The 12,642-nt window shown below is 53.0% G+C and overlaps 1 protein-coding gene across 12 annotated transcripts in view; it reads left to right on the top strand.

Moving 5' to 3' along the window:
- The window catches only part of EHBP1 (EH domain binding protein 1), a 186,912-nt gene that overhangs the window by 57,722 nt on the left and 116,548 nt on the right, over window positions 1-12,642 (top strand). For 8 of the 12 annotated variants that reach the window (XM_054177256.1, XM_054177253.1, XM_054177261.1 and 5 more), the window contains exons 6-9: window positions 1,761-1,942; window positions 3,225-3,364; window positions 6,959-7,063; window positions 7,747-7,869. In XM_054177256.1, coding sequence (XP_054033231.1) covers window positions 1,761-1,942; window positions 3,225-3,364; window positions 6,959-7,063; window positions 7,747-7,869 — 550 coding nt within the window. The remainder of the gene's footprint in view (window positions 1-1,760; window positions 1,943-3,224; window positions 3,365-6,958; window positions 7,064-7,746; window positions 7,870-12,642) is intronic. The other 4 variants (XM_054177263.1, XM_054177262.1, XM_054177258.1 and 1 more) reach the window with 1 other exon arrangement.

Genomic DNA, 12,642 nt, shown 5'->3' with positions numbered 1-12,642 from the left:
TGCTGCATTGCTGCAATTCATTCCCGAGGTATCTCCATGCACTGCTAGCTCTGGAGAATATTGCTGTGCATAATCTGCCAGATAAGGGCAGTTGGTGAGACAAGGTAATTCTTTGGGGGTGGCACGTCACAGCCTGGCTCCTTCTGTCAAGTGCTTGGAGAAAGGATGCTTGAATGTCCTGATTGAATTAGTGTCCTTTGTTCACCAGCCACAGGAGGATGTAGGCTGCTTGGGAGGGTGTTCTTCAGAAGAGGTACAGGAGAGCTGTGCTTCGGTTTCCTTTTGTGATGCTGCACGCAGCCATTCCTTTGCTGCAGCTGCTGCTGCTGTTGGGTGCAACAAGACTCTCTGGGGAGTTTTAGTTTAATATGTCTGGGTTGTGAAACTCTGAGCACCACCTTGTCCTGGAGATAGGCTTGTGAATTGGTCACACTTGCTGTGGCCCTGTGCAGCCTGCTCTAGCTGGAGGTTTTCCCTGCTGAGTGCAGGGGGGTTGGACAAGATGCCCTTGGAGGCTCTCTTCCATCCCAATACAACCTGTGAAGCTGGGAGGTACAACTGAAGCTTTTGTCTGTCTCATTTCTCTGTTGTTTTTGCTTTTCTCTGGTTTGGGGTTTGGTTTTTTAACCCCTCACAAAATGTTTATCAATATCTTTGGAAGCCTTGTCAGCCTTAGCTTCAGAGCCCTGCCCCACAGCCCAGGGGAGCAGTCCCAGTGCTTCGAAACATGCTCTGACATTGTACATACAATGGGGAGGCCACACCTGCAGTGCTGGGCTCAGTTCTGGGCCCTCACTCCCAGAAGGACATTGAGGGGCTGGAGAAGGTCCAGAGAAGGGCAAGGAAGCTGGGGAAGGAGCATCTGAGGGAGCTGGGGGTGTTTAGTGTGGAGAAGAGGAGGCTGAGAGGAGAACTCATTGCTCTCTACAGCTCCCTGAGAGGAGGCTGGAGCCAGGTGGGGGTTGGGCTCTTCTCTGTAGTAACAAGCGATAGGAGAGGAAATGGCCTCAAGTTGTTCCAGGGGAGGTTTAGGTTGGATATGAGAAGAAACTTCTTCACTGAGAGGGCAGAGGCTGCCCAGGGATGTGGTTGAATGCCCACCCCTGGAGGTGTTTGAAAGAGGCAGAGCTGTGGTGCTGAGAGCCATGGCCCAGCCCCAGCCTTGGCAGAGTGAGAGACTGGTTGGGCTGGAGGATCTCAAAGGGCTTTTCCAACCCAAATGATTCTGTAATTCTGTGATTGCATTGCAGCACTGAACACAGAGAACAGTTCAAAATGTTGCTTTGATGGCCTCCTAGCCCTCAGAAGCACAGAGTGCCAGGGTTTGGAAAGGACTCCTTAAACAAATAATGACTGAACTGGAGCCCATGGCTTCCAAAGACTGGAAGTCCTCACTTAGGGCTATCAAAGCCTGGACAATATGATTCCAGTGTGCTGTCAGGAGTGGAGAAATCTTCCTGCTTGCCATGTGGATGTGTGCTAGCAGAAGCTGAAGCCATAAACACCTGGGCTCTCCTCTGGCAGACCACTGCTCACAACAAACAGCCTTTGGGATTCATTGCACTGAGCAAGCCTTCAAAGGCCACCTGTGGTGGCGAGGCCCAGTTTGAGAGAGGGCTTTCTGCCTTTAGGGAGGCCCAGAGCAATCCCTGCTGCCTGGGTACTTGAAGAAGAAGGTCTGCAGCTGTACAGGGTTGTGGGGTTTGGTTTGGTTTCTAACAGCTCCTTTGCCCACCCTTCTCTTTCTCCTCTGCTTGCAGGAATCTCCCTCTGGCCGCAGAAAAGCTCTGGCCACCAGCAGCATCAACATGAAGCAGTATGCCAGCCCCATGCCCACCCAGACAGATGTCAGGCTGAAATTCAAGCCCTTGTCTAAGAAAGTGGTGTCTGCCACCCTGCAGTTCTCTTTGTCTTGCATTTTCCTGAGGGAAGGAAAAGCAACGTAAGTTGTTCGGTGGTTCGGTTTCCCTGGTCCTGGGCACCCTGCTCTGTGCTGCTTTCCACAGAATCCTGGGGCTGAAGAGCTCTTTCCATGTGGAGTGCCACAGCTGGAGAATAACCTTCAGCAACCCTGCCACACTTAGTTCTTGAGCTGACTAAAATTCCTTTCTCACTCTGGTTTTAGTCTCGTGTTCACAGGCTCACAGGATGTTAGGGGTTGGAAGGGACCTCTGGAGATCCTCCAGTCCAAGCCCCACTGCCAGAGCAGGACCATAGAATCCAGCACAGGTCACACAGGAACACAGCCAGACAGGGCTGGAAAGGCTCCAGAGAAGGAGACTCCACAACCTCTCTGGGCAGCCTGCTCCAGGCCTCTGGCACCCTCACAGGGAAGATGTTCCTCCTCGTGTTGAGGTGGAACCTCCTGTGCTGCAGTTTGTATCCATTGCTCCTTGTCCTATCCCAGGGTGCAACTGAGCAGAGGCTGCCCCTGTCCCTTCCTTCCTGCCCACCAGCCCTCAGCTACTGATAGACATTGATCAGATCTCCTCTCAGTCTTCTCCTCTCCAGACTAAACAGCCCCAGGGCTCTCAGCCCTCCCTTGGACTCTCTCCAGCAGATCCCTGTCCCTCCTGAACTGGGGAGCCCAGAACAGGATCTGCCCTGGGTGAAGGCACCAGTCACCTCTGCTTCATTTCCATGTGGCCTAGCAAAGCCTTCAGGAGGGGCTCCTCCATGGCCAGGCACAGAGGTCAGGCTGGCTTGGCCTGGAGTTTGCAGGTTGTTCCCTTCTCCCCTGTGTGGAAAAGGGGTTTGCCTGTCTGTGGCCGTGCCGGGAGCTGTGAGCGAGTGCAGGGACAGGTGGCACAGGGACAGAAGTGCTGACCAAGCTTCATCAAAGAGCAGATGAAGGTTTGGCAGCATCTCTGGCCCGCTCTAGGATCTGGAGTCCCTGATAGTGGTGGGACTGTGAGCTGAGGGTGAGCAGCTGGACTTACTGATCTCAAAGGTTTCTTCCAACCTCAACAGGTCTACGGTTCTGTGACTGTCAGTGGCAGGCAGCATTGGGTTTACCCTTTAGACTTCTATCAGTTGAAAGCCTTCCCTCCAGAAAGCCATAACCATGAGTTGATTCATTTTGTTCTTGCCCTGTCTTCAAGGTCAGATCTGAGCTCAGAGACCTCCCTGGAGACAAAGAAGGGCAGAAGAGCATCAGAAGTGTTCTTAATGATGGGGTGCTGCTATGCTGCCTTTTAATGTCTGCTTTGAACTGTGCTCTTTAGGGATGAAGACATGCAAAGCCTGGCTAGTTTGATGAGTATGAAACAAGCTGATATTGGAAATCTAGATGATTTTGAGGAAGACAATGAAGAAGATGAAGAAAACAGAGTGAACCAAGAGGAAAAGGCTGCAAAAATTACAGGTTGGTTGTGCCGCAGGGGTGGTGAGATCCAGCCCCTTTGCTACCTGCCAGCTGTGTCTTGTGGATTTTAGCTTTCTGCTCTCCTTGTGTTGCCCTTGAAGACAATCCAAACCAAAGCCAAGTTTGGAGGAGTTTGATTGAAGAGGAACCCACCCCTGACTCAACCAAGTTTAGTGTCAGTGGATGTCAGAGCGCTGCTTTGCACGGGTGTCCTGTGTCCATGAGGGGCTGCCCTGAGGAGGGGGCACTTCAGGGGAGCAGGGGACCAGTGGGAGCAGAGGAGGTAAACAATGGATGGCAGGGGGTGGTGAGCAAGGAAGGAAGAGTGGAATAATGAAGGAACTTTGTGGGAGTGACTGCACAGGGGGGGCAGGGGGGGTGTGCTGAGCTTCTGCGTGGCAATTCCAGGCAACACACTGCTTGCCTTTTGGGTTGGGGGAGTCTCGTGGCAATGAAGTCAGGGCTGGAAGGGACCTGGAGAAGGATGTTTGAAGGGAGAGAGGATCTAACTGTGCTTGAGTGGCTGGGGGAAGTGATCAGCGTGTCCAGAACAGCTGAACTAATTGGTGCAAGTCAGAGCAGGCTGTGAAGATGCTGAGCTGCTGGCAGAGATCATTGTGTAGCAGTGCTCCAGATGAGAGCAGCCCTACAGAGAAGGACTTGGGGGTGCTGGGGGGGAGAAGCTGGACAGGAGCCAGCAGTGGGCACTGGCAGCACAGAAGGCCAAGGGCAGCCTGGGCTGCATCCAAAGCAGTGTAGCCAGAGCTGGAGAGAGGGGATCCTGCCCCTCTGCTCTGCTCTGGGGAGACCTCACCTGCAGGGCTGTGTCTAGCTCTGGGGTCCCCAACACAAGAGAGACCTGGAGCTGATGGAGAGGGTGCAGAGGAGGTCACAAAGTTGCTCAGAGGGCTGCAGAACCTCTGCTGTGGGGACAGGCTGGGAGAGCTGGGGCTGTTCAGCCTGGAGGGGAGAAGGCTCCAGGGAGACCTTAGAGCTGCATTTCAGTATCTGCAGGGGAGCTGCAGGCAGGCTGGGGAGGGACTGATCAGAAGGGCCTGTGGGGATAGGATGAGGGGCAGTGGTTTGAACTTGGAGCAGGGCAGATTTAGGTTGGACATCAGGAGGAAATTCTGCACAATACTGGCACAGGCTGCCCAGGGCTGTTAGAGGCCCTGTCCTTGGAGCCATTCAAGCTCAGCCTTGCTGTGTCCCTGTGCAGCCTGCTCTAGCTGGAGGTGTTGGACAAGATGCCCTTGGAGAGTCCCCTCCAATCCAGTGCAGTCTGTGCCTTTGTGTTGATACCAAATGAATTCCAACCTGCCAGAATCCCCCTGGCCTTCAAGCTTCAGCTGAAGGCGAGGCATCTCTTGTCCTGGCAGAAACGTGGCTCCTAGCCAAGGTAGGCTTGGCATGAGCTTGGCATGAGCACAGTCCTACTCTTCACCTTCTAACTGGAGCTTAGAGCCTGGTGGTGAAGTTCAGAGCTGCCTGCTGCTGCCCCTGCCCAGGAGCACAGTGACTGTCCTGGGGTGCCCCTTGGCCTCAGCCTCCTGCCCACCTCTGCCTGTCGCAGGAGGCTGCGTTTCCAGAGCGGCTTGGTGTAGATGACACCAGGGGTAACCCTTCCTCTCACAGCCTGCTGCTTTTCCCCTGCTTCTGCCAGCAGCACCAGGCTGCTTTAAAAAGAAAAAAGCTAAAGAGGAGAGTGAAGAGGAGGGAGAGAAACATCACACCCCAGCCAAGCAACTGAGCAAGGCAAAGCAGTGATTTATGTGCCATGCTTGTAGAGCAAGCTAATAGCCCTTTGTAGGTAATGAGATTTGTACAAGATAATGTGGGACATAAATCTTCAAGCCCTCCCTTCTGCACACCCTCCAAAATATGACATCAAGCATTTAGTATTGTAATGAGGAGCACTGGAGTGCAGAGGCAGCTGTTTGGGTTGGCAGATGGGCCCAGGTGATTCAGACCACATCAAAGAATTCCCCCTTGGTTGTTTTTTTTTCCAGGCTCTCAGCTTAATTTGTTCCTTTCTGACAATAGAAATGGGATTGTAATTGTTTTGGGCTTGCTTTCTCTTTCCCCTCCCTTCTCCCCCACCCCCCATGCTGGCATAATGAACTGTAAATCACCTCAGCATCTCAGCTCAGGGGAAGTGGGTTGTGCTCACCTTTGGTAAGGTCAGCTCAGCTTTCCTGGAGGGCAGCAAGGTGGCTGCTGTTGGGTGTTGGGTAGGGTTGCATTGCTCTGAGCTCTACCTGTGGGTTGAAACTGAGGAAGGTGAAGAGTCCTGGGGCAGTGTGGGTGCTATGGACAACAGCCTGGGTTGTTGGACCTGAAAATAAGGCAGCAAGGATGGTGGAATGAGCTCTGGGTAGAGAGAGTCACAGAATGGCTCAGGTTGGAAGGGACCTTAGATGTCACATACTCCACCCCCCCTGCCATGGGCAGGGACACCTCCCACCAGCCCAGGTTGCCCAAGGCCTCATCCAGCCTGGCCTTGAACACCTACAGGGAGGAGGCAGCCACAGCCTCCCCAGGCAACCTGGCCCAGGTTCAATCCCCATTACTACAGAAACTGCCCTTGTCCCACCCTCTGGATGGAGCCATTTGAAGGCAGAGGATCAGGGAGGAATTCTTCCCCTTGGTCCAGAGGCAACTCAGACCTAGCTGGGTTTGGTTTTCTTTCTTTCCTTTCAGAATTATGGAGGCATCAACATCTCAGCTAGAATTAAATGTTACTAGCTTCTGGCAGTGCAGAGCTCTCCAGCCTGGGCAGAAGGGGAAGGAGGCTTTTGCCAAAGAGGAAGCTGCATGGCAGTGGCAAATTCAACCAGCAGATCCCTGCAGTGTGCACCCTCCTGGCAGAGGAGCCATTCAGAGTGCACCCTCCTGGCACAGGAGCCATTCAGAGTGCACCCTCCTGGCACAGGAGCCATTCAGAGTGCACCCTCATGGCACAGGAGCCATTCAGAGTGCACCCTCATGGGACAGGCCTGATCCTACCTTGTGGCCATATGGGATAAATGCAGTGATTAGAGCTGGGGATTGTTCAGCAGGAGTGGATGGATTGTGCTGCAGGTCAGACTGTAGTGGTGGCTGATGGTGAATGTGAAATCACCAGTGTTGGGGGTGCTTACAGACACAGAGTGCATGGCTGTGGGTTGCTTTTCTGTAGCCTGGAGGCTCTGGGAGGGAGGTGAAGTGCTGTGGGGCTGTTGTGGTTGAGAAGGGTTTGAAGCTCAGCCTTTCCTCAGGAGCAGGGCAAGTCTGTAAACGACATCTGGTACAGGTTTGGTCCAATCTGCCTGCTCCTCCTCGTAAAACTACTTGCTGTGCTGGCAGCAGGAGCCCAGCCAGGCTTGGTTGGTGTCTGTAGCTGGGTTTCTCTTCAATTCCCCCTGCAACACCTCCCCAGCTGCTTTGCTGCAGGGCCGTCCTCGCCAGGATGCCTCCCAGCCTACCCTTTCGGCTAACTCTGTCCTCTTTCCCCCCTCTCTGCCTCCCCCTCTCTGCAGTAACAGTGCTGGTGCCACTTGTGTTTCACTCACTGCCCTGTGCCTCACCTGTGTCTCGACTGGTTTCTATTCACAGAAATTGTAAACCAGTTGAATGCTCTGAGCAGCTTAGATGAAGATCAAGATGACTGCCTAAAGCGAGCAAATATGCCTTCAGCTAAATCAGCCAGTTCCTCTGAAGGTCTATGAGCTTTCCTCCTTTCTTTCTGTTCTGGTTGTCTGTGTTCACTGTGACCTCTTCCCTTTGGGCTCCTGCTTGTGTTCAGCTCTCAGTTTTGATCTCTGTGCTTCCACCCAGCACGGCTCTCAGTCACTCGTAGCGCATCCAACAGGTAACACAACTGTCTAGAGAAAGAGCCCTGCCTCCTCCAAAGCTCCATTCTCACCCCCCAAAAAAAGGCAGAAAGCAGCATTTGAAACCCTCCAGAAGCCCTCTGAGCCTACACCACGAGGTTGTGCAGTCAGTAGCACTCAACCTCTCTGCCATGACCATAGGTCCCCTCTCTGCTTCTCTGTGCATGTCCCACCCCACAACCACAGCTCCTGCTGCTAGCTAGTGTCAGAGAAGAGCCTTGGTAGATGTTCTGCACCATTCACTGAATGGAGATCCCTGCAGGCTTTCCTGGGAGCCCTTTTCTGTCCCATGATGTTCTGAGCAGCAAACAGAAATTCCATTCCCTTCCCTCCTTTCCCCTGCCTCGTTGGTGCAGTCGCTGAAGCGCGGTAGGGTCGTGTGGTCCTGGCCATGCCCTGGCACAGTGTTTCAGGAGGCTGTTGGTGCAGAGGTTGTGTTGTTAAAGCTTGAAGCAGTGGAAGGTGGATGCTTTGGATCTGCACTAAACCAATATTCCAACTTCTTTGTAGAGCTTATCAACAAGCTTAACTTTCTGGATGAAGAGGAGCAGGACCTGGCCAACTCCAGCATGAACCCCTTTGGTGAGCCTGACACAGGAGAATTCAATCCCTTTGGAGACCCTGATGTGGAAGGTAACAGCTCTGGTTTACAGAATTCATTGCTGACTGCAAATGCTCCATGACACCTGATGGGATTTCTTTGTTGGGCTGTGAAGGGAATGAGTGCCTTGGGTGCAGTGCAGTTAGTGCCTGAAGTACTGGGGCAGCAGTGCCAGGGGGGGCAGTTTCCACTGGCAAATGGATTTATCCTCTGAGTCACATCTTCAAAGCATCATGGAGTGGCAGAGGGTGGAAGGGACCTCCAGAGATCATCCAGCCCAATCCCCCTGCCAGAGCAGGGGCACCCAGGGGATGAATGTGAACCTGAGGACAGTCACCCAAAGAGCCAGGAGGATGCCTTGCCAGCAGATCCCTGTTTCCTTGTGCAGCTACTTTCCCTCTGTCTTCCCAATCCCGTGACCGGCTTCCCCTGGGAACGGAGAGGAAGTGAAGGCAGGAGGGCTCCCAGCATCCATGTGCACACTGTGGGTGCAGAGCACAGCAGAGGCTCATCAGCAAGCTGTGTCTGGGTGCTTCTGTGCTTTGCAAAGTCCTTGGGGTGGATGCTCAATGCTGCGCAGCCCACTCGGCGTGCGTGTCAGCAGCTGGCTGCAGGAGAACCTTCAGCTGTGTTCCTTGGCCTCTCAGGTGGCTCTCTCTGTAAGCAGTAGGCCAGCTGGTGGTTACAAATCTGGGAAATCACAGTCTCTCTGAAGAGTCATCTCTGCAGACTCCTGCTGGGCAATATGTAGATGGTCACGTGTGGGCTGCCTCTTCCTTCATCTTTTAATCGCAGAAGCAGAGAATCATTTGGGTTGTAAAAGGCCTTGAAGATCTTGGTCTCTTCTCCCAGCACCAGGGTGAGAGGAAATGGGCTTAGGCTGGGCCAGGGCAGCTTTAGGTTGGAGATTAGGAAATATTTTGTTGCTGACAGAGTGGTCAGGCATTGGCACAGGCTGCCCAGGGAGGTGGTGGCATCCCCATTGCTGGAGGTGTTCAGGAAGCTGTAGATGTGGTGCTTCAGGATGTGGCTGAGTGGCCATGGCAACTGGGTCACAGCTGGACTTGAGGATCTTGGAGATCTTTTCCAGCCTTAATGATTTTGAAATCATCCAGTCCAACCATTCTCTATCCCTGCTGAGGCTGGGGCTGCACCATGGCCCCCAGCCCCACAGCTCTGCCTCTTTGAAACACCTCCAGGGATGGGCACTCAGCCACCTCCCTGGGCAGTCTGTCATGTTGCAACAGAGCTCTTCAGCTGAGTTCATTTTTGTGCTCAGTTGATTTAACTTGGGGAAGCCAACAATGACCACACCTGCAGTGCTCCAGCTCTCTTTTCACCAGCTGGGGAATGCAGATGTTGAGGCTGCATGTGGCCAGGGCAAAGTTCCTGCAGCAGCCCTGAGACATGCAGGTAGCTGTGTGCTGGCCTTGCCTCCCCTTTCATGTCAACCAGCATTTACTTGAGCATGGTGCTGCTGGAGCTCTGAGCTCCCTGCAGCAGGTGCCACACTGCAGATGGAAGCAGTGCTGTCATGAGTGGCCAGCCCCAGAGTCCTTCCAGGATGGTCCTAAGGAGAGCAGGATGAGGACCCTGGCATCCCTGAATGCCTTTTACATGTGGCTTCTGCTTTCTTCCTATGCCAGAGGGACAGGAGTGTGTGAAGCTGTTTTGGTGGGGGCTCTGTTTGTTGTCAAGGGACGTGTCACAAGCTGTTTGTTACAACAGGGCAGGTGGGTTGAAGGGCAGGGTGATTTTTGGAGATCCTCTGGGAACTAGAAGGCTGCTTGTGCTGATAGGTAGTGCCAGGGTGATCACTATCACGAGCAGCCTTGCTCAGTGGAGTTAGGGCAAGTCATGCTTCCAGAATCTGGCATGGGAGCAGCTGCTGCTGCTCCTGCTGTAGTAATACTGCAGCCTCTCCTCTTGTCACTCCTACCCCTGTGGCTTTATTACTTAACCATGGCACAGTTACTGTGAGTTTGACCCTTGGGATGCCAGGTAGTGTCAGTGTGGAGAGCTTGGAAGCCTGGGGTTTCGGCTGTGACTGAGGGGGAATGCAGGGGAATCTCTGCTGAGTCCTTAGTGGAAAAGCTTGTCCTCAGCTTCAAGAGGAGAAGAAGCCCCTTTTAAGCTGTGGTGTGTTCAGCCTCTCCACCATGCAGTTCCCAACAACTTCAAGTGCTTGAGAAAATAGAAATGTGCAGAGAAGGTGGCAGCAGCTGCAGCTGTTGAATCACTGTCCTAGCAGTCTAATTTGTTCATGGATTCACAGAATGGTTTGGGTTGAAAGGGACCCTCAAGATCATCCAGTTCCAACCCCCCTGCCATGGACTGGGACACCTCCCACCAGCCCAGCTTGCTCAAGGCCTCATCCAGCCTGGCCTTGAACACCTCCAGGGAGGAGGCAGCCACAGCCTCCCTGGGCAGCCTGTGCCAGTGTCTCCCCACCCTCCTACTGAGGAACTTGTTCCTCAGCTCCAGTCTAGCCCTGTTCTGCCTCAGCTTCAAACCATTCCCCCTTGGCCTCTCTCTAGACACCCTCAGGAGAAGTCCCTCTGCAGCCTTCCTGCAGGATCCCTTCAGCTATTTCAAGGCAGCTCTGAGGTCTGCCTGGAGCCTTCTCCTCTCCAGGCCAAACACCCCCAGCTCCCTCATCCTGTGCTCACAGCAGAGCTGCTCCAGCCCTTGGATCATCTTTGTGGCCTCCTCTGGACCCTCTCCATCAGGTCCATGTCCTTCTTGTGCTGGGGGCCCCAGAGGGGGGACACAGCACTGCAGGTGAGGTCTCACCAGAGCAGAGCACAGCTCTCACTATTTGAAGTCAAAAAGAAGAACCCAAAAGCAGACTGAGAAGGAAGGGACCTCAGACACTGCACTGAAATGGGATGAGACAAAGGCAAAGTGAAATCACAAGTTAGTATCAGAAGAATGCTTGGGATTGGAAAGGACCTTCAAGACCACCATCCTTAATGGCCAATCTTTACCAAAATGATGTAACTCTAAAATTATTTCATTCTTAAAAGAATAAATCAAAATCCTTCTGACTAACAGCAAGGACCCCAAACAATTGGCTTTGCAATATCAGTCTTGGCTAGACCTAAACTAGGGCTTCTGATACAGTTTAAACTGGTTAAGCCTCACCTCAGTGCCATAGAATCATAGAACTATTTCAGTTGGAAATGACTTCCAAGTCCAGCCTTCAATCCAACACCACCATGGCCATCAAACCATGTCCCCCAAGTTCCATGGCCACATATTGCTGGAACACCTCCAGGGATGATGACTCCACCACCTCCCTGGGCAGCCTGTTCCAATCCCTGACCACTCCTGCAGCAAAGACATCTTTCTTAAGTCACAAAGCACCCTTTCAGGTGAGGCTGAGGAGATGGCCACGCAGTCAGAGTCCTGCAGGCTCAGTCAGGGTGTGTAGCAGCAGTGCCTGTGTTTGCTGCTGTCCCAGAGCCAAGCCAACATGCTCATCCCTTAAGCAAAGGGCAGGGATCCTGGGAGGGAGGGCAGGGATCCTGGGAGGGAGGGCAGGGACTGCACAGCAGTGATGCATATCAAGCTCACACCCCAGTTTATCTCTGGTGATTTGCTCATAAGCCCATATCTGAAGGATGCTTCAGAGAAAAGCCACCATAAAATAATCTTGAAGGTCTCCAGGTGAAGTGACAAGGGAAAAGGAATCCTTCAAGGCAGAAGTTCCTAAAAACACAAATCTGAGCCAAGCAAGCCAGGATCCTTTGCCAGTATTGGAGGCTAAATACATCAGAGCAGAGCCCAACTTTTTAATTGTCTTTTTTTCCCAATCATTTTAAGCTCCAGCTGTTGAAGAAGTTCTAGGCTGGCTTGCTTACATCACTCCAGGCAGTCAGGGCAAGGAGAGGTTTCAGCCTGCTTGCTCTGAGATGTCTGAGCTAGACCCTTTCCAGTCCCAGTTAAAACTCTTCATGTCTGAAATCAGGTGAGCCAAATCTCACCCTTCCAGCATGGACATGGATGACTTGAAGCTCATGGTCCCTGAGATGCCACTCAGGTGTTACCCACACAGTTAGTGGCTGGATGAAGAGGTGCTTCTGAGCAGTGCCAACTGCATGAGGGTCAACAAGTCAAAGGGCAAGGTTCTGCTTCTGGGTCAGGCCAACCCCAGGCACAAATCCAGGCTGGGTCAAGAGCAGCCCTGAGGAAAGCAGGGAAGTCATTGTGCCCCTGTACTCTGCACTGGTTAGGCCACACCTTGAGTCCTGTGTCCAGTTCTGGGCCTCTCAGTTTAGAAAGGGCATTGAGACACTTGAAGGTGTCCAGAGAAGGGCAACAAGGCTGGGGAGGGGTCTGGAGCACAGCCCTGTGAGGAGAGGCTGAGGGAGCTGGGGTTGCTTAGCCTGGAGAAGAGGAGGCTCAGGGGTGACCTCATTGCTCTCTACAACTACCTGAAGGAGGGTTGTAGCCAGGAGGGGGTTGGTCTCTCCTCTCAAGCAACCAGCACCAGAACAAGAGGACACAGTCTCAAGCTGCACCAGGGGAGGTTTAGGCTGGAGGTGAGGAGAAAGTTCTTCACAGAGAGAGTCGTTAGCCATTGGAATGTGCTGCCCAGGGAGGTGGTGGAGTCCCCATCCCTGGAGGTGTTCAAGAGGGGATTGAATGTGGCACTTGGTGCCATGGGTTAGTCATGAGGTCTGTGGTGCCAGCTTGGACTGGATGATCTTTGAGGTCTCTTCCAGCCTTGGTGATTCTGTGGTACTGTGATACTGTTTAATACTTTAACATTCAGTTCATACTGTGTTTATTTGGGTGGGCCT

This window comes from Dryobates pubescens, chromosome 39 (assembly GCF_014839835.1).
Source record: "Dryobates pubescens isolate bDryPub1 chromosome 39, bDryPub1.pri, whole genome shotgun sequence".
In the NCBI taxonomy this organism is placed as follows: Eukaryota; Metazoa; Chordata; class Aves; order Piciformes; family Picidae; genus Dryobates; species Dryobates pubescens.
This window is presented reverse-complemented; position numbering and strand designations above follow the sequence as displayed.